At 38.8% G+C, this 22,190-nt stretch overlaps 1 protein-coding gene across 2 annotated transcripts in view; it reads left to right on the top strand.

The window, feature by feature from the left end:
- ITGA8 (integrin subunit alpha 8) overlaps window positions 1–22,190 on the top strand; it is a 173,623-nt gene that overhangs the window by 106,103 nt on the left and 45,330 nt on the right. For both annotated transcript variants that reach the window (XM_072954988.1, XM_072954989.1), the window contains exons 16-23: window positions 1,968–2,023; window positions 2,447–2,601; window positions 4,021–4,158; window positions 4,651–4,718; window positions 6,295–6,442; window positions 11,555–11,647; window positions 15,800–15,879; window positions 20,555–20,635. In XM_072954988.1, the coding sequence (XP_072811089.1) occupies window positions 1,968–2,023; window positions 2,447–2,601; window positions 4,021–4,158; window positions 4,651–4,718; window positions 6,295–6,442; window positions 11,555–11,647; window positions 15,800–15,879; window positions 20,555–20,635 (819 nt within the window). The remainder of the gene's footprint in view (window positions 1–1,967; window positions 2,024–2,446; window positions 2,602–4,020; window positions 4,159–4,650; window positions 4,719–6,294; window positions 6,443–11,554; window positions 11,648–15,799; window positions 15,880–20,554; window positions 20,636–22,190) is intronic.

The raw sequence follows: 22,190 nt of genomic DNA, 5'->3' as shown, positions 1-22,190 counted from the left end.
ACAGAATAACACTGACATATAATTCATAAATCAAGGGTAACCTTTTAGTTGATAACATCATTTTTCCACCAAATACCCTCTTGCAAAGATGAAATCATGTTCATATTTATAATTTAATTTCTTCTGCAAAAATTTTATCACTTTTAAATTATTTGTGTTAAAATACTGTATGTAAATTATCTTAATCTATATATATATTGATAATTTTCTTACAAATGGAAATTTATCTTACAAAAGCTAGTGAGTTTTGTTCATTCAGTGTAATGAATGAAAAAAAGGTCAATGGACAATTTTAACACATAACCATGTACCTCCAAAAAAGTTGAACACTGAAAAATTTCCAATTTTGAAAGCCAGACTTGCTACAGAATTTAAAGATGTGATTAACTATTTGTCTTTCTTGAATAATTCCAATTGATTGTAGTAGAAGTGGGCTGGAATTTGTGATTTCTCTGGGGAAGTGGTACAAACAATTGTAATAGCAAAAGCATCTCAGGAAACTTTTGGCTTAATGGTATGTGGCAAATTATTTACCCTGCAGGGAGATGTTGACTGAGGTCACGGGAGCTAGATGAATCCCAGATGTGACACATCTTCATGTTTGACACAGGAAACTGATGCATAATTCAAGCACAACTAAGGGTTGTTTACTCCTTTTGGATCCTGCAGAAATATTCAAATCATACTATAGTATTTACTGGTAGAAACGTTAAGACTGCCATTAAATCCCACTTAAGTGTTTTCTTATATTTTTACTTTCTTAGAAATGTGAAAAAGCCCCATTTTGAATGCTGGCTGTTAGGGCTTGACAGTGTTCCGTAGGGAGGCGAGCACATCCAAATGCCAGGCTAAGACTATTGGCCATTCCTCATCCTTCTGTGGGCACAGGGCAGGCCCAAATGCAGGTCATCCTAAAAGCCTCAGCAGGCACCTGCCTGGATTGAGTTTAGGGCGTGTTCAAAGCAAACCTATAAAGATCTCTTTGCATATTTATGCTTTTTTTTTTGCTTTTATATACTGCATCATTGTGCCTACCTAGCCTGAGACAGCCACTCTGCATGCCCCACTTTCTTTCTTTTTCCCTTCCATCTTCTAGTGTTTCTGCCTCATGTCATGCCCCACCTATAGCAAGTAACCATCGATTCCTGTCTCCTTCCAAGCAGAGTGGATTGTGGGTTAGTCCATTGCGATGCTCCATGCCTCTCAGAATTAAATCTAATGTTTTTTTGAATGAAGTGTAGTTGATGTATAATATAAATTACAGCTGTACAGCAGAGTGATTCAGAATTTTTAAAGATTATACTCCATTTATAGTTATTGTAAAATATTTGCTATATTCCTTGTGTTGTATGATATATCCTTGCAGCTTATTTTATATCTTAGTGTGTTCCTCTTAATCCAGATTCTTTAATGTGGTTTTCAAAGCCCTGTTACCTACTGATTGACCCTGCCAGCCCTGCTTCCTGCAGTTTCCCTGACCTGCACTAAAGCACCAACCACCCCAGGTTCCTTCAGGTTTCTCCAGTGGAGTCACGTTCTTGCTTACCTGCAGGCTCTGCCACTAACTGTTCTCCTGCTGTTCTGCCCAATTCCTCACTCCCTGGCACATGGAAGATACTCATATGCCTTTCCTGCATAAAGGCAGAAAGGGATGGATTAAGTAATTAAATCAATGAACCTCTAGGATGTTAAAGTATTTTCTTCCTACGTAATAATGTCACCTTTCTTGATTGTATTAGTGCTGTGGCCGAATGGTGGGATATGTATATAAAAATATTTTTTTGATAAATGTATGTATCAGTCAATAAATACATGCATATTTATTTATTTAGTTTTGTGTATATGTAATTAGAGTGGTAAGAGGAAAAATAATGCATTTGTTTTAACTGCAGTGAGGTAAAGGGAAATTTCTACTTCAGATTCAAAACTTTATTAACCAATAAATTATTGCCTATTATTTCCCATAGCTTTTCTTTAAGAGCGTGTGCGTCTGTGGCAGGCCAGAGTATTTCAGACTCAATAGGTGAGCAGATTTTCATTTTTACACTCCTATACCATATTAAGAAAAGTTAACAGTAAGCATTTCACTGCATGAACCATCTAAAACTTCTAAAGAGCTCTTTATTAGTGCCAAAATTTCTATTATGCATATGGAAACTTCTATGTAATTATTGCTTGAATAATTGTTATTAATGTTATCTGTAAAAGCAGACATAATTTGGGGGAAAATGACTACTTGTAGTCATTACAAAACAAAATAAGTTGTTTAGCTTGGGGAGTGTTTTATAAAATTTTTGCAGCTCATGTATTGTTTTTGATCCCAACTATGGAAAAAATGTTCCCTGAATAAGCAAGTTGAAAGAGGAATTCATATCTCTGATAAAGCACTGCATTCACTGAATACTTTTCCCTTCTGGATTATATTTGTTTTATTTCTGTACTTTAGGCCTGACTGTTGAGGTGCAGTTGGATTCCCTGAAACAAAAAGGCGCCATTAAACGCACGCTCTTCCTTGATAACCATCAGTCACATCTCGTGTTCCCTCTCGTGATAAAGGGCCAGAAATCTCTCCAGTGTCAGGATTTTATTGTTTACCTTCGAGTAAGTGTCCCAGCATCACCTTTCTGGCCTCTAACATTCAAATCCAAATTCCAGCCATTTTTCTCTAATTAACCATCACTGTCGTTCACATCAACCCACGTCTATTTTCACTTTATAGGAGGAAACTTCAAGGCCACACACTACTCTGTTGAGCCAACCTCATGATGTATTGCTGCTAATTCCTAAGGCTTCTTGTTTTGAACACACTTTTGGTTGTAGTACTAACTCAGGTGGTTTTCGTTTCTAACTGCCTCCCCCCCACCCAACCGACCCCGCAAAAAACATAAATGTTAAATACAATTTATTTGAACTTTTATCCTGCGTGAGGATGTTTGGCCAGATTTTTATCAATGTCCATTTCTGAGCCAACTCAGGGAAATGGTGAGGCATTTGAAGGCTTTAAAGTAACTCATATTTTTAAAGCAATGTGTTTTTTTTTTTTTTTACCATAACTCCCCAACCTATTGTGAAATAAAACTATGTTTGGCACTGTTATTTCATCTTCTTACCACTTGTGAGGTTGTGAAGGCTCTGTTTCATTTGGTCTCCTCTGTGAGGGGAGGCAGTAAGGGAATGCCCGCAGAAAGCAGAGTCTATAAATGCGTTCAAGAATGAAAGCTGGTGCATGCCCCTTGTGTCTCATTATGACTGCAGCCAGCACATAGCTGAAGGGTGATATGCTCGCCCCGTGGTTTGAGAGTTCCTGTGTGCCTGGACCTAGCTAGATGCTGGTGGTACCCCCTCATTCTCGGGGGAGTTCTGGTTCTTTTTTCTTCAGGAACTTCAAATGTGCTGAAGGTGTGTGAAGTTCATGCAAAAAAAAGACCCCAAAGAGATGATAAGAAGGGGGATGGTACAGCTCAGTGGCAGAGAGCTTGCTCAGCATGCAGGTCTTGGCTTCAATCCCCAGTACCTCTGCTAAGAAATAAATAAATAAAATAAATAAACCTAATTACCTCCCTACCACACAACAACAACAACAAAAATAAAAAGAAAGGAAGAGAATCAAAAGGTCTTCTTCATCTGAGTCAAAGGGGACTCATAAATTCTGCCGACCTGATCAAAATAAAAATCCCAGTTCACGAAGCCTTCAATGACTTTCATTGCGTATGTAATTTTTTTACTTTGTGATGTGACCAATCCGTGTGAGTTGTTGAAGATGTAGAGCACCTGGAGATGACCTCTGGAACCATGTATTTCAGCGTAGCCACAGCTCTACGTGAGTTCATCTCTGAGCATACATTCGCTGAGCTGGCTACTCGGCACCACATCCATCAGCAGGTGCCCAAGCCCGCTGGGGTGACAATTACTTCATCATTCACCTTCATTGGCCAAAGTTGAATGCTGCCTGCCTTTCACCAACTAACATCTTGCCACCATTTTATGGAGCCTTTCTTACTTTGTGATTGCTTTCCTAAGGATGAAACTGAATTCCGAGATAAGCTATCTCCAATCAACATTAGTTTGAATTACAGTTTGGATGAATCCACCTTTAAAGAAGGTCTGGAAGTGAAACCCATATTGAACCACTACAGGGAAAATGTTGTCACCGAGCAGGTAGGTCCTTGACTGTCTTGGATGGTATATTCTCAGTCAGGCCCTAGGCATTGCTCCTGTGACCTTAAGATGAAATCCAGCCCTTTTTTGTTTTCATTTCTGCACACACACACTCGTAACATGTAGGGAATTTTCCGAACATGTTTCCTGAAACACTGCATCATTGTGTTTTTGGAAGTCCTTCTCCTTGTGCAACCAAGATTTAATTTGTTCAAAATGTGGCTATAATGGAAGCAATACAGCCTGCAATCCTCAAAACATTGCCAGAGTAGCATTCTTTACAGACGTTTCAGAATGAATTGGAATTGGGCGATTAAGCCAACTAACCTATGCGGGGACACCACCACTAAACACAGAGTTTCTAGCTGAGGGGGATCATAGATAGTGAAATGAAAGCTTTGGTTGAACGTGTGGGATCATTCATAATTTTGAAGAATAGGATGTGATTCAGATTTTCCAAGATTCTTCCTGATGCATGTTTGCACAACGCAGGCTCACATCCTGGTAGACTGTGGAGAAGATAATACGTGCATTCCTGACTTGAAGCTGTCAGCTAGACCGTAAGTTTAAATAAATAAACTCGTGCATTTTATCTAATGGAATACAGGTGTTTACTTAAAGCTTCTCTGGAGAAAGTATACTCTTCCAACTATCACAAAAAAAAAAAAGTACCGCTGCGAGAAACTGTCGAGCTTCGCCACACTTTGGGTTCGCTTGTGGCTTGGGTCGGTTGTCATTGGTGTCCAGTGACACACCCTAAGATTTTACCTAGGCCATTTCATCTTTCAGCAAAAGCGGAGAAAAATGTTTTTGTTCAAAGTTAACTCATCTCTGGGTGATTATGTTTGTATTTACTTGCTTCAGTTATGTGGGCAAAGGATTCAGGCAGGCTGGGTCCATCTACACCTTCTCTGTACTGGCTTTTGCAGCACCCCATGACTCAAAGGCATCTTGAAAACCGTCAAAATAAAATCAATTTTGATTTCCTGAAAAAAAATTATTTTAATGGCACTCAGTGAAGTAAAGCAAAAGTTGTCACAAAATCAGATAAGAATTGAAGGGCTCCCTGGTTGCTTGCAGTAGGGAAGCCTGCAGTCCTGCACTGGTTACCACACTGCATGATGCTACAGAAAGGAACAGGACTGAGAGCTAAATCATCCTGTGGTGGAAAATGCAGATCTGTGCCCCTCCCCACCCACCCCAAGGCCCGCCAAGGCACTATCTCACTGTCAGTGTTTGGAATCTTCTTGGTAACCTTGCAAGGAGATGTTTCCAAACATCACAATTTAGCTAGTGTCCAAAGCAACAGCTTTGATTAAGGGTTAAAAGTGGGATAGGCATTTCCAGTTGCTGGTTCAATGTGAAGTTTAGAGTGAACTCAGTTTCCTCAAAATAAATCCTCAGCTATTTGACATCTTCTGTCGGCCTCTTTCTTCCCTCATTTTCCACTTTGCATTACACATGCCTTCCCCTCTTACTTTCTAAATCATCTCTCTCCCTTTTTTCCCCCTGCTCATCTTCCTATTGGATGTTTTCAGTGATTTGCTGAAGCTGCCTCCTTCTGCCTTGTGAGCCAGTTGTTCAATTTTCAGGAGCTTCTGCTGGCAGATTGTTAACTATGCTGGTAGCTTGAAAGTGATCAGAGCAGGGGGATTTATACTCATGGAATGAGCAAATACTGCACATCGTGGTTTTGTTGGTTTTGTTTTTGAGAACTGGTTGTTACTTTATTTTTTAAATTTTTATACAATTTTTAAGGTTACTTTCCATTTACACGTATTACAAAATATTGACTATATTCCCCGTGTTGTACAATACATCCTTGAGCCTACCTTACACCCAGAAGTTTGTGCCCCTCACTCTCCCACTCTTATATTGCCCCTCCCCTCCCTTCCCCGTGGGTAACCACTAGTTTGGGCAACTGATTGCTAGACATTTACCAGCACACCCCTGGAAGTTTCCCTGCACTTCCCATCCAGACATAGTTTTCATTCTGCTCATCGCCCCCTCGTGATGATCTGTCTTCTTTTAGTCCCAATCTTGCATGTCCATGTCTTCCAAGAAGTCCTTAAATCAAATAACCATGCATCCAAAGACCTATAGCACTTAATGATTCTTTTTAAACTACATTTTTAGTGATAAGGACCAGGTCATCATTGGAGATGAAAATCACCTTATGCTCACAATCAATGCGAGAAACGAAGGGGAAGGGGCTTATGAAGCTGAGCTCTTTGTGATCATTCCAGAAGAGGCCGATTATGTTGGGATTGAACGCAGCAACAAGGTAATGCCTGCAGAGGATCTGGATGAGGGAGGAGCGAAGTACATTGCTGAAAGCGAGCCTACGCTAAGTCAAGCCACCTTAGCTGAGGGTTTCTTCCTCAATAAGAGAAAACAAAATGGCACCTGGTTTTGTTCAGCAGAGCAGCAATGGCCCAGGAAGGGAGATGATCTTAAGCAGTGTTCATATCTTTCTTGGCCACAGTGCAGACAAACTGGCCAAAGATTGGGAGTTAAAGCAAGGAAGACAGCTGTCTGAAAGAAGCAGCTCACTAACGTGATCCATCAGCTCTGTTCCCAAGCTGGCTCCCACCGTGCCTCACTGTCTTTTGGCCTTTGTTTTGAGTTCCTTTATGTTTCAAGCAGGTCCCAGGAGACCTGGTTTTCATTACTACTTACAGAGGAAGGTCCGACCAATCCCAGCTGAGCACTGGAAACAGCAGAGACAGGCACTGGCAAGGAAACATGTTTCTTTTTTTTTTTTTTTCTTTCTTCTTGGCCCACCTTTTTGGGACTGGGCCCAAGAAAAAGACAGGTTTTTGTCATTTGCCTGTCCAGCAATGCCACTATACGTTAAACTGACAAGTGCTTTTTATAGTCTTTCCTTTCCTTATCAGAATATGAATCCTCCCACTCACAATCACCTCAGGTTCTCTTAGAAAACCATTATAAATACATTTCAGGATAACGGAGAGAGTCCTTTGGTTTCAGAGATGTACAAACTCACAGTTAAGGGCAGGAACAACTTTCACAAGTCATCATGGCACGTCACTTAGAAGTCAGCACAATGAGCGTTATTTAAATTCTTGCTTATGGATGTGGTCATTTAACTGAAATTTGTTAAATGTCTGCTACTCTCCAGAAACCTCGTACTCTAGGGAACTTTCCAATTATTAAATAATTTAATAAGAAATAATTCCTCTAAAGAGATGCTAAGAACTGTTGAGATGTTGGTATTTTAAAGGCATCGCAAATATGGGGAATGCAGAATCCTCTATTCACATCTCTAGCCTTGTGATTTATGTTTTGGTTGAATTATCTTCTCAGTAAAAAAAAAATAAACCCAGAGGAGCAATAATCAACTATCTTGGACAGTCCTAAACTCATTGCAAGTTTCTGTTGAAGAGATTTGTGGGAACCTATCACCTACAAATACACGCAAATAACACAGAAACAAACAAAAAATGAAGCTCAAGTCTGTTATTTTTAAAAATGTCCCAGGGCTCCTCTTACATTTGTATTTCAATTCCCTTTATGTCACTCCACCCCTGACTTTGTTTAACAAAGTATCTATTCAAAACGTTCTTCTTTTGGCAAAACATCCAGCTTACTGTTCACTTCCTTGCATGGAAAACATAGGAAGCATTTATCATTTCTATCTCTGGCTTTAAACATTGCAACAGACATTATCCATAATCTCAAATGAGTCCTTAACTATTTCTCTGCCATCAGTTGTCCTCGGGCAGAATTTGAACTTGATATGACTTAAGCCACATTCTAATTTCATCTTTGTTTTTCAGCAGTTTGAAGTTTGTGTCCCTTTTTATTTATACATGGTTCAAGTTGTTTTTTTTTTTTTCTCTCAAGGGGGAAAATATTAGGGATTATCTGATGGTAGGTTTTGTTATTCTTTGTTTGAAAACATTCATTTTTGAAAAGGTGGTAGAGCCAAACTTCATACTTCTTTTCAGTGAACTTTCTTCTAAATTTTTCTAGGAATAAAGGCCTGTGTGCTTTATCTTTTTGTTATTATTGTTGTAAAATATATGTACCATAAAATGTACCCTTTTAACCCTTTTAAGTGTCCAGTGGCTTTAAGTATAATCACATTGTTGTGCAGCTATCAATACCATCCATCACCAGATTTTCAACATTGCAGACTGAAACTCTGTACCCATTAAACACCAATGTACTATTAACCCCTCTTCCCAGCCTCTAGTACCCAGCGTTCTACTTTCTGTCTCTGAATGTGTCTATTCTAAGGACTTCATATACACTCCACTCCTCTGTCTCAACCCACCTCATACTCAGTGTGTCCAGAACTAGGCTTCATCTTCCCACACTCCTCCTTCTACCCACATCCTATCTCACAGAAGGGTACCCATTTCCATTTTGTTTCTGAAGCCTCAGTCAGTCCTGTACCTCTCCAATCTGTATCCTCTCTCCATCTAACTGTCAGAGTCACTGCTTTCACCCAGGCTGGCGTGATCTTCTCCCGAGACAACTACAACCGTCTGCTAATTCATCTCCCCGTCTGCCTGTCTCCAGTCCCTTTCCTGCCCGGGAAGCCATCTTTCTAAACTGCAAATCTGACCCTGTCGCTCTCTTGCTTAAAACTTAACCTCACTAGCTCCCCATCGTAGGATAAAGTCCAAATCCTTGATATGACCTAAGAGTTCCTTCATTATATCACCCTGGCTAACTTCTTCAGCCTCACCATGAGTCTTGGAGTCTTTCTTTTACCCCACAGCTGAATTCCAGAGGGATGGGATTTCTTCTCAGGTTCTGTAATGCCCGTACATTTTCTCGCCACAGAGAGCTCGCACCTGCTGTCCTTCTGTAACTCTACTCTCGCACACCGTTTATCCAGCTTGCCTCTTTCTGCTCACCCTTCAGGCCTCAGCCTAATAATGATTGAAGACTGCTGATATTTGATGAGCAATTGCTATGAGCTGGGCTCTGCTCTGAGCTCTTGCAAGTATTTAATTTACTTAATCCTCATAATGGAGAAATGGCAAGTCTACCACTATCCCCATTTTATAGATAAAAAGATTCAGAAACATGCTCAAAGTTACATAGTGTCACATGGCAGAACCAAGGCTGACACTCCAGCTGTTGGGTCCAGGCTTGTCTTCTTAACCACTGACCTGCCCGGCCCCCCTTCAGCCTAGATGTCACTTCCTCCGAGATGTCTTCTCTGATTGCTTGTATCTATGTGTGTATCCTCTTCCATCACCGTGAATTTCTCCTCTCATGAAAGTTAAGAAACTGTTCGAGTTGCGTGTTTCCATTGCTTGCTACCATCGCTTGGATTACGTATTACAATTGCTATAGTAAGCGGAAATTCAAAGAGGACAAGGGATCTTTTCTTTCTGGGCCTGGTAAATAGCAGGTACACAGTAAATATTTTCAGTGAATGGATAATACTCTAAGAGTTATAAATGGATGGGAAAAAAGACAGTCTCTGGAATAGCTGAGAAAAATAATCTAGAAATATCTAGAAAAGCAATCATTGTTTCTCCCACTCAGAGGAAATAAAGGTTAAAAAAAGAAAAAGGGTGGGGGAATCTGGGGACAGAAAAAAATTGATTGATGTGAAAAAGCTATTTCTAGAAAGCCAGAAAAAATGTGCACATGACTTTCAACCTTCAGATAAGATAAAAATATTTACTATAGAAACAAAATTCTTGAATTATATTCATAGGACACATGGGCTTTTTGGAAAGCATTTGTTGTTTTTGTTTTGGTTTGGGTTTTTTTTCTGTTTTCAGGATTGAGTTAATAATCCCAACTCAAAACATCTCTGTACGATTAGAGTTAGTTATGGATCCTTAAGAACTTAAATACATTAAGAACTGAAGGCAACTTCTGGGAAGTGAGAGTATTACCAGCCTTTTAAAAATATGTTTCTTACCTTCTCGGGATACTAAGAAGTCACTCAGATTATTTGGAAAGAGCAGATATTAAATGCTGCCTCCAAATATCAGTGATTCACTTCTTTTTCATTAGTTGGAATAGACCTTCCAATGGCTGATGGTAGGAAGAGGACTTCAACTCAGCTGTGTGCCTGTCCATTTCATTTCAGCCTCCTCTGAGGAAGGATTGTAAGCTACCTCTGCTCTGTATTTCCTGCCACCATCTACTCTAGGCAGCAGAAATAGAACAGATACCCAAAAGTCCTGCCTCCTTAAGCTTATTCTTAAAGCATGTGATTTACCCACAGAATTTTTTACCTGGTTGTCTGGGGTTCGTTTGCCTGGTCTTTGTTTTGACTTTGGCTGTTGGTTTTTCTCAACAAAGTGGAAAGGATGGAAAGGAGGGTGGTTTCTGAAAGTTTTACTTGAAAATTTGCAGTACTGCCTTTAAATGAAATTTCATTAGCACTGACAGATGGATAAATGGTCCTCGTATTTGGAACCCTCTTCCATGGATCTCTCGTGGGGTCCTTTGTGAAAGTCTTTCCATCATCACAAGCTTATCTTTGCAAATGAGGCTGACAGGTAATATATCAGTAGCACTTAACAAGTTAGAGTGAAATAATGGAGGAACATATGTAGCTATCACCAAAGGCAAGAGCAGGGTCATAGGAACATCAGGTTTTGAAATATGGGACGGGGCTCAGGATGGAGATCCAGGTGTGGATTTCTAGGCAGCTGAGGGTAGCCAGAAGACACAGGAGGAAGCTGTGAGCGGAGGACAAGAGTCCAAACATAAACTTCCTTTACTTTCCTTTCTTGTTGAACATAACCTTGAGACCTTCTCTAGCACATAGTTCTCAGCACCTCTTCAAATTTGAGTTTTTATCATTCTAATCAGAATAGGATACGGGGGAAGAAGGGATATGAAAAGCAATGGTTAAATGCACGAGTGTTCTCTTCCCATCTGAAGTATTTAGAGGACGGAAGTTAAGATTGGGTGTGTAATCTCAAAATGGAATCATGGTGTGGAGAAATCTGTGTTCAAACCAATTCTTTTGCAAATGGCCTCAGTGGGTCAGATGATAATCCATACATCTTGCTGTCATTTCATTTTTGCAATAATTAATTTTAGTCCATGTTTAATCATCCATGATCTTCATGGGCCAAATTTAGCATGAACAATAGTGCAAATAATCTCAAAAATATTTGTAGAACTACTATACTAAGCATTTTCTTCCTCAATGAAACATAATAAATGGGTTTTCCAATCCAACACATTTCTTCTTAAAAATTAAACTTTGGTCTTCTCTCACAAGTTTCTCTTCTGAGTTGATGGTCACAAATTAAGTCACGGGCACAGTCACTCACACAGGTGCTAGAAATCAAGAGAAGGTTCTCGGCCCGCAGCGTTGCTTTTGTGACAGGATGCTATTTATTCTGCCCCCTGACCTCCACGTTGGTGTTCTTCCCTGTTGCAGGGATCACGACCTCTAAGCTGTGAATACAAGATGGAGAATGTAACCCGAATGGTGGTGTGTGACCTTGGGAACCCTATGGTGGCCGGAACAAATGTAAGAGAAAACCAGAAGCCCTTAACTGATTTCTGTCTAATTGAATTTTAAAGTGAACTGGTGGAAAGCCGCCCAGTTAGCGCTCAGCAACGTAGCACCTAGCAGCTAAAACCAATTAAGCAGGAAATTACCAGGGTAGTGAGATTTTGCATCATAACCGACACTGAGTGGATAATTTGAGGTTAAAAAACACAAAATGATGAATACTTTCACAAGCCTTCTCTCTTGGCATTACCCTCACATGTCTTTTAATCTCAACGAATCTCTAAAAGCTATTTTTTTTTTACTACAGATTTTTTTCTTGAATATATTTTCTTTTGAATTTCACTACAATTTTTTTCTCTTTGAATTCAAGAAGAACTACAATATAAAGGATTTAAGAAATAACACAATTTAAGAATTTTAGCAAAGATTATTCAACTTTTATATGAGATATACCTCCCATATGACTATCATTCACAATATTTTCATGTTAAAATATTATCATAATTCAGATTTTAAATCAGTTTTACCAGGTCTGTATCCTCCACACATCTTATTTGGTAAAGAACAGTGCAGAAAATTGTTTGTAGCAAGAAAAAAGGGTTGATAATGGTCTGAAATATGCTTATGAAAGAACGAGGAGTCTTCTTCTTCTTCTGTCTTTGTTTCCAGACTTAGGAACTTCCCATTCAGGCTTCCTTGTGGGCAATAAATTCATTTTATGCAACTGCAGTTTAAGTATACACATAGTGACTTCTTCTAGTATTATCACAGTGGAAATCATTATTTTATAAAGTCATAAATCAGAAAAAGATCCTGAAATCTGCAAATACTACATAATTAAATGTTATAAATTAAATATACATATTCCTGTTTTACATTAAATGTTTATGATTATCAGTGAAATGGCCTGTTTGAAAAAACATTTATGAAAATATATGTGTATAGATTTCTATTAGATCAGCTTCTCACAGTGTCTTCCAAAAAGTTTTAACAGGTTGATTGCCCACTGTGGATTGGGTGCCCCTGAGGAAACATGACTGTTACCCAGACTTGGTTATCAATGTGCTAATCCTTTGAGATGAGCCTTTAAAAGGGAGTTCTGTAGTCACTGGTGAGAATTATATCCTCCTCTGGAAGTTTTCTGGTGCACATTTGCATTTTAAAGGTGCTGAGAACTCCTGCATAAGTAAACCTTCTAGCCCAGTGTTAGCTAACATCCGTTGATTGCCCTGTGTGTTATAAACCCATCATTGGATGCTTTTGTGTGTGTTACCTTATTTTCACAATAACCAACAATCCTGTGAGTCAAGTATTTCTCCTGTGTTATGAATAAGGAAACTGAGACTCAGAGAAATCAAATGCATTACCCAAAGTCACACACAATGAAGAACAGAACCAGGATTTGAACCAAGCCTCAACAAAAAGCCCACATCCTACCAGGTCTGCAAAACTGGATAAAAACTAATGAAACAGATGAGGGCTTTTTTTCCATGAAGGCATGAAAGAGTGAATGGAATGCTTAAGTGGAGACATTAGAACATTTTTCATCAGAATCCTTTTATCTAGAAACCAATAAATCCTTTGGCTAGTTTTAAAGAAAAATCTAACAACCCAATTTGATAGGAAGTCTCCCTAGGGCCAGAGACAAGTGAACTGACATGGTGGTAATGGTGTTAACATCTATAGGTGACCGGGCATTCACTCCTTTTTCAGTATTAAAAGTGATAAATCCAGACCAGAGAGCATCTAAGATCATCAATACTTACGGATAAATCTTGGAAGGAAAACTGGGCTCCAGTGTCATTCAAAGCGGGGGGTAAAAATGGCAGTGTGGTCTTAGCCACAAATACGTTTTGTTAGAAGATGTCAGTCCATTTTACCAGCAAATAATCTTTAGAAGTCAAGGAAGTAAATTGTTTGTATTCGTTTATCTCTGAGGTCTATACTAGAAGAAACCTAATAGCTTTCTTATCTCACCCTTGAATGCCCTTAAAGACATCAAATTTTATTGCATTCTGTTTTGTTATAAAACACTTTGATTTATTTATGTCTTCATTTTGTACTTTTAAAAGAATTCTCTCAGTGGGTTGTAGTAAAATTCCAAATGTAAATGCAGTCCTAAATATTAAAAAGCATCATAAATTGCCAGGAATAATTATTTTAGTCTCAGTATTTTAAAAAAAAATGTTTTCAAGTGACTATTTTAACAAAACAGTCAAGGTTGTATTCAGAAATTTTACTTCCGATTTGTAAGTAGTAATGTCATTTTCATATAACAGCTTTAGTAATATAAAATATTTACATGCCCATAAGATCCATAAAAACTCACAAAGTCTCTCAAGTAAGATAATGAAAGAACAGTGGGTCAGCAAAGGCTTTTTAGAATCAATGTCCAGAGATCTGGCATTTGGTTTTAGTTAAGAAAATATGTGTCTCTTGCCAGCGTGAAACTGTCACACCTTCATTGTATCTTCATCTCCTGCTGCGTAATGAAAGACCAGCATTAGGCAGGCCTTATCACAGAATAGTAAGGTCCCATCACTGGAAGGGTGCAAACAAGGGTGCACTCTTTTTCACCATTCTTTCAACCCCTTCTATAGGCCTGGTACTAGAGTCTGATAATATCAAGGTGGAAATATACAACCCTCATTCCATAAGGAACTTAAAATTTGGCAATGTCATAGGTTGAGTCATGAGAGAGTAGGAGGAGACAGGGAATAAAGAGAACATTTCTGCCTAATGTGGCTTGTGGGATCAGAAGATGTGTAACAGGAGGATCGCTTGTCCTGAGCTCTGAAGCACGAGTAGGAGTTAGCTAAGTAATAAAAGCAGAAAAAAAGCTTAAAATGTTTCTGAAGAAGAGAGAAGACCATGTGCAAAGCCCCAGAGGTCTGACAGAAAACTGTACGTTTAGAATTACAAAGGAATCCACCCTGGCTGGGGCACTAGGATGCACAGGCTTAGTAATTAGGCACACCTGGATTTAAACCACAGTTTTGCCACTTATCAGCAGTGATACCTTGGGCAAATCACGTTGAAATGGGAGAATACCTATTTGTAAGAATGTTTGGAGCAATGCAGTAAGTGTAAAGCCATCAGAGCAGTAGCTGACCTGTAGCTCATTTGGTAAGGGCTAGTGAAATGATGATGACTTATGATAAAAATGATGATTTATAATTAATTCCTGTGATTGCTGGTTTGCAATAACATGAGATTTTATTACTAGTTTGATTCTCATAATGTGTGGCTGTGAGTCTCAGGTTCTGGAGTTGGCTTGTAGGGATTTCAATTCCAACTCTAGAGTTTATTTGTGCTGCACCTGGAGCAAGACTCTTAATCTCCCTAATCCTCAGATTGCTGCTGGACCAAACAATGTCGGCAATCACAGGGTCTACCTCGTAGTGTGGCTGCTGTGATTATGTGAGACATTGCACATTAGGCTTCGTGCCTTGCATGGGAGAGTAAGTAATAGAATTATATGTTTTAGCTACTATTTTTGCTTCCTTATTTATATTATCATTGGATTCATTTTTCTTCAGGTTTTCTGGGGAAATCTGTTTTCAAACTATAAAATGAATAAGAACTACTTTAAAACTTTGGAAAGAAAGGAAGGTAGAAAAATAATCCGTACACTCACAACTTTAATATAACTGTAGCAAATTATCCTGGTATATTTTCTAACAAGACATTCTCACTCCTATACATTAAGTTTTCCATTGACAGCCTTTTAAAACTATAGCTGAAACACAGGGCACATCCAACTTTGTAAGCTTTTCTCTTTATTGATCACCATTACATTGGAAACACTTTCCACATTGCATAGGCTTCACAGATGTAACCCCAGTGATGACATAAATATCCATCAACTGGAAGCATCATAGTTTCCTAAATCAATCTCCTCTCGTATATTTAGGTTGTTTTTCATTTAGTGCATAAAAAAGAGGGCAGGAAAAGAGTTGCTATGAGACTAAACAAAGATCAGGAACCACAATGTGTAGGAACTCGAATTGCCTGAGGTCTCAACTACCCTAGGGCATAAGCAGAGAAAAGGACATGGATCTAGGGTGGGGATTTGCAAGGATAATTTAAAATGGTTTTTATGCTGTGTATAATAAGGTCCCTCTCACGTAATAAACTTAGTGTCTTGTGATTTTTTTTTTTTTTTAGTCTTCTCTGGGCCTCCGATTTGCAGTTCCACGCCTTGAGAAAACAAACATGAGCATTAGCTTCGATCTCCAAATCAGAAGGTTAGAACTTTATGTGCCTAAAATATCATCATTGTTCAATATTAAAAAGATCCATGGTGAAATGAATGTCCCTCATCCAGCTTCTTCACCTTAAAAGTTCTGAAATTAGAACCCAGATATTCACTCACCATTTTTTCCTTTGTTTCTCATTTATTTCAGTTTTATTTTTCCCCATTTTTTTCCACTTTTGAAAGAGATCCATTCTGCAGGCCATGCTGTTGATAGTAAAATTTTGTCCTGGGTACCTTCCATTTTTCCTCTTTGTGACGCACGTGCCTTTTCCCACCCCTACCAGCACCCTTACCACACCCCTGCCAGCCATCCTCTTAGCTGGGAGTCAACTAATTCCTGAGAACAAAGTTTCTGCCAAAAAAAAAAAAGTATAGATTTTGCACTTGTGATCTGGAAATCTATCTTTTCAAAAATGAATGAGTCCCTGATGGTTTCATGGTGAGCGCCAAGACAGGACGCATATGAGATCAGATGTTCAGATGGCAGAGCCTTCTCTGAGAACTATAAGCCAAACCCTGTAGGGAGCTGCTCCTCTTTCTAAGGCTGATCCTGCTCTGAGATTCAAGTATGACTTTACCTCGTCTCTGTCTATTCTGTTTGCTCTTTCATGGCTGAAAGTAGTATTTCATGAGTTGAAAGACCCGGAGAGAGCAATGTGTCATGAGGGCCAGGGATTCCCAACTGTGAACTTCAACCCATTGGCCAATAATGGAATCAGTGTGATGGCTCCAGACTCGTATTAAAAGCAAAGGAAATTGAGTGGACTATATCAGAGTTCATAAAAACTTCCTTTCAGACAAATGTAAATGCGTGCAGTAAGGCATTGTGTGGGATATATATATTGTGTGTGTCTGCAATTTTCAGTTTGAAAAACACTGATGTAGACACATGCTCAGTGTGTTCAACCCTTATTTTAATTTAAAAATGACTCTGAAATCAGTACCTACAATTTGGTTCTCAAATACTGATGTGCAAGGTAACTGATCTCTAGGTGAATGTAGCAGATGTTTAAAATCTGTAATCTGTGTCACAAACCACATCCTCCAAGCTTTTGTGATAGATTTCTAGGAAGGAAGCTTTACGGTAGATTTCTAGCTTCCCTTTGGTGCCCTTTTCTGACCTTAATTAGGTCCTTTTTGAATTTAACTCAAATATTTTCTGCTGAATCTTGAGATTTTAAAAATTTTGCCGAAATGAATGATGGGATGGAGATGAAGTGAATTATTTGATATCCCTTCATGTAACCAAAAGCTTATTAAATCATTTCTTTGTATTCACATAAATACATATTTTGCAGAAGGTTCAGGTAGTCCTGTTTATTTTTATCTGGAGAATCTCCTGTTTATCTGACTAAGTTTTAGGGGAAAAAAAGAAAAAGGAAAAAGTGAAGGACCCTCATCACTCCAGATGGTAGTCTACAGTGTCTATTTCTCACCATTATTATCTGTGACATTGATCCTGCAGTAGCGTGAAGCTTTGTAGCACTTCAGAAAAAGATGCCTCTCTCATAAAGATGAGGCCTTTAGCTAGCTAGTCTGGTACAGAGATGCAAAACAAATTCCTGATGTTTGCCTCCTCCTCTTGACTGCAGTTTCGGATAATAGAATGGATGTAACTAGTAGTACAATCAAGGAACAAAGGATACTATCTATAATGTTGTAAATGCTTTCCCCAAGTCCGTCTATAGATCATCAGTCAAATAATGAATTCAGCAATGAAGTGATGAATTTGTTGGAAGACAGAAGTGGTCCATTTTGAATATCCTCCTTCATCTAAAAGAATGGTCCCTGATTATATTCTATACACTTATAGAAACTCATGACTATTTTAACATTATCCTGAAAAATTAAAAAATGCAGAAGAGCAGAAAAAACTAGAGAGGCAACAGCAGCATACCAAAGCATCAATTCCAAAAACATGCATTATAGAGATAAAAGAGTTTGAGAATACCTTCAAGATTCAAATACTAAGGTATTTAAGAGGCGGACATTTATCTGCATGCTCTGCTGGCTGACTCCAAAGACGTAAATACTGTTTAATGGATGGTTTGTATTCAGTTAAAATGTGTCTAAACCAAAAATAAACCAAATGGTCTGAATCTGAATTCAAGTTTCTGACCACATTGACCACCAATACCCACATTTAACAACACCCTTTCCCACAAACGGAACCCAAAAGAGAAAAGGGTTTTGTAAATTAATAAGCTTAAAATATTTCATGTCACCAAATGTTTGCATTAACTGGTCTCTCTGTGCCCTGGCTCTATGTGACGTGTAAATATCTTCCTGTTTAGAGCGAGTCTCGGTTTGCAATTCCCATGCACAAACAGATCTTTAGGACCATCCTTGAAGTTGCTTCCTCAGTAATGGTGGAGGCAACATTGTATTGTTCTGCCAACACTCCAGAGACTGCAGAAAGCGTAGAGGGAGTGTTAGAAAATAAAAAAACATTGGAGACAACAAAGGAAAAGAAACTAGCATGAGAATAAGTGAAAAACATGTTTATCCTTGATACAGGACATAGGCTACAGCTGTGGAGGGGAAATTCATCATTCCCTGTGTATAGAGAGCTCAGCACCCAGGGTGGTGATGAATTGCTTGTTTGAATGCAGCAGTGGTGTTAGTGAGGGAGGTTTCCTTCCAGGAAAGGCGGGATCGGTAGAAGGATCTATACTTACATCTATATCCAGCCTGGTGCCTTCCTTACCAGGAGATTTTGCTAATACCACGGCTTGCAGTCCCACCTGTCAAGGCAAGCCTGTGTGACAGAGGATGATTTTAGGTCACCATCCAGGTCCAGCCTCTGATTCTGCACTGCTTTTGCTACTTTTCAATACAACCTCTGTAAGCCTATTAGACTCCTGTCCCAAGATGATGTCTATGCTCGACGTCTGTTTATATTTTCAGAGTGTTGTAATGAAAACTGTATTATTGAAACCACTTGGAAGCAAATGCAACAGAATGATGGGCTAACTTAAATGAATGTTTTTTCCATAATTCTAATTTCTATTGCAAAGCAGCAGTGACCTAGAAATTAGAACAAGGTCTGGGTAAATGTCAAACAATGAGATTTTAAGCTAAAGAGTTCTTTGTAATGCACTTGGAACCACAGAGTCTGCCACAAGTGGAATTTCTTAATGACTTCTTAGTGGTTAGTAAGTCAGAATCCTTCCTTAAAAAAAAAAACAAACCTTTTTAGTTGACTGATCCTCCCCAGATGTGATAATAATAAAGTGGCCTGGAAACTGGAGTTCAAACTTTGGTGAACAAGTCCCTCTAGGCTCATCACAAGCTTAGCGGTGATACCCCTTTACAGGAAATGAGCCTGACATTTGTCTGTTTATATCTTTTATGTGTGTTTGCCACTTAAGTTGCCTTATCAGTATATACAATCGAACAAAACTTTTCAAAAGCATTGTGGGAGCAATTTTGTCTCTTCCTCTTTTGAAAGCAGACTTTTATCGTATCTTTTCTAGCTCCCACATTTGGAAAGCTTCAAAAGCTAGTCAGAACATACATACCCCATTATGATCATCCCAGGGTGAGAGCCTGTCCATGGCATCTGCGTGATTCAGTGATGAAAAAAGAGAAGGCTTTCTCTTCTTAATGAGACCTGAATATAAACATGAACTGCTAGCAGTGGTGTCATGTCTCGGTTTGCTAAAAGCGGCAGGATTCTTTGGAACAGTAGGGTGACTTCAATGACAGCCCAGTAAGACAAAAATATGCAAATGGCAGCTGTATCCAAAGCCCGGCTACTGGTCCAACCTCTTGCGAGAGAGACCACATTTCATTTTCCTTACAGCACTGGTTGCTTAATGCGTGCACTTTTTAAAAGTTACATTTCATATCTACTTATATTTGCTTGAAAGAAAGAAACAGCAAACTTAAAAATAATTTTGCTACTGTTCAAAGAAATGCTGTTAAACATGCATCTTCCATTTTGAGACTCGATGTACTTTACGGGGATCTCTGTCATCTCCTAATTGCCTTTGTATGAAGTGCCCAACTTCCCAGAGTCTTGCTTCCTCTTGTCATTGGCCAGGCTTCTCATCCACTCTTCACCCCTCACCCTAGTCAACCAGAGGGTATGCAGTGCAGTTCTTTTAATATTACTTAAGAAATAAACCATAAGGAAGGAAGATAAATTTGCTGCCAAAACAATGTATGGTATGATGCGTTCCAGAGTCAAATGCTTTTTCCATGAGGTGCTGCTCTTGGATCATTCATGCCCATTTTCCTTCTATTAGCATGGGAAATCAGGAGTCGACTGTGCTGTCCTTTCCCATTTGATGGACACTAAGTATGATGCACAGAGAAGTTAAGGAATGTGTCCCAGGTAGAAGCTGGAATATGAACTCAGCTCACTGCCTTTTGGGCTTAGCCCTTGAAACAAAGAAATGCTGGCTTCTCTAGAAATCTGTTGCGTTTTCAGATAAGGTGTCTCCTCATGGAAAGTTATTACATTACTTTTGATCATAGAGGATCTTAGCATTTCCATGCATAATGGTTATGATTTTGTAGACTGGATATGCCTTTGTTTTCTGAATGATCATGCTGGTAATGCATGTTGCTCCTGTAATATATATAGAAGGTTTTATATGATCGACTATCACAATAACATGTCTGAGAAAATATGTTTAAATTATGTGTTACTGTTTTAGTTCCAACAAGGACAACCCAGACAGCAATTTTGTGAGTCTGCAGATCAACATCACTGCTGTAGCTCAAGTAGAAATAAGAGGGTAAGTACTAAACAAGGCATTGTAGTAGCTACACTATAATGTTAGCTTTCTGTATACGAGTTATGATAAAATACTAGTAAAAACTATATGAAATTATCCTAATACATTAGAGATCACTACTCCCTTTGGTTATAAATTTTCATTCTTTTTAACCCACGATTAGCTTTCCATTGTAAAATAGAGTAAGCCCTGTATGATATTTAACTGTAAGGCCATCAGGATAAGAGATCACGTGATTCCCCAAACTGATAGTTCAGTAGTCAAACTATAAGAGCCCAATAAAACAGCCAACCATGTGATTGCCTTGAAGTCTCAATTCCCCAGTAATTATTTTGGCATAATGAAAATTCAGCCTCACCATACCACATCTGGAGTTGAAGAAATGGCTAACTCTTAGATATGAAGGTTGATGGGATCTACACTTTGAGTCTTTTTTCCTTCTGTCTTGTTCTTTGAAGAAGCTGCCAATAAGCAATCAATGGAGAGACAGGAAGAAAGTGGTCAAGTAAAAGGCTGGAATAAACACCATCTGGGAAATCAGTGCCTAGAGCGGGGAAATAAATCAGAAATGAACTGCATGTACTTCTTACTTTGCACCAAGTGTGGACTTCATTGATTTTATAATTCTCATTTCATCAGAACAATCAAGGACTTGGCTACAAATGTCATCTAGGCCGAATAGTCCAGAAATCCCAGTTCCCTTTTCTTTTCCATAGGTTTTGAGTGGGTCACACTCTTCCATAATGGCAACTGCAGATTTCTGCACTTGGAGCCCTTGTCATTATGTGTTCTCTTCCCGCTGCCCTGCTGGGCTCAAAATGGCAGTGTGAGGTAGGGGAGTGGGAAGGTCCTGCCTGCCATCCTGGCACCACTGAGATTCCACCTAGTTGGTTAAGGAATAATAATAATGCTTAACATTTATTGATACTTTCATGTGCCACCCCAGCATGTTAGCACATCTTAATGTGTACTAGCATCCTTGCTGTACACGTGAGGGAATTTGGGTGCAAGGAGTTGAAGGCTACACAGCTAGGAAGTGGGGAGCTAGAATGTAAAGAGGGAACTTGTCTCCAGGTGCATGGCTATAAAATGATCATGCAATTCAGCCTATGAGATACAGCCTCATCTGCACAAATTGTGTGTATGCTTCTGTAATTTTTTTTAATTTAAATGAATATTTTTGACTTTCATTCACTTTATCCATGTGCCTATAGTTCATTCATTTTAACTGCAGAAGAATATAACATTGCAAAGCTATACCATAACTTATTTATCAATTCTACTCTGTTTTTTTTTTTTTGAAGTATAGTTGATTTACAATGTTGTATTAGTTTCTGGTGTACAGCATAGTAATTCAGTTATACATATATATGTATTCTTTTCCATATTCTCTCTTACTATAGGTTGTCACAAGCTATTGAATATAGTTCCCTATTCTATACAGTAGGACCTTATTGTTTATCCGTTTAATATACAGGAGTATGTGTATGTTAATCACAAACTCCTAATTTATCCCTCCACACTCCTTCCCTTTGGTAACCATAAGTTTGTTTTC

Source organism: Vicugna pacos, chromosome 35, assembly GCF_048564905.1.
Source record: "Vicugna pacos chromosome 35, VicPac4, whole genome shotgun sequence".
NCBI classification, from domain to species: domain Eukaryota; kingdom Metazoa; phylum Chordata; class Mammalia; order Artiodactyla; family Camelidae; genus Vicugna; species Vicugna pacos.
This window is presented reverse-complemented; position numbering and strand designations above follow the sequence as displayed.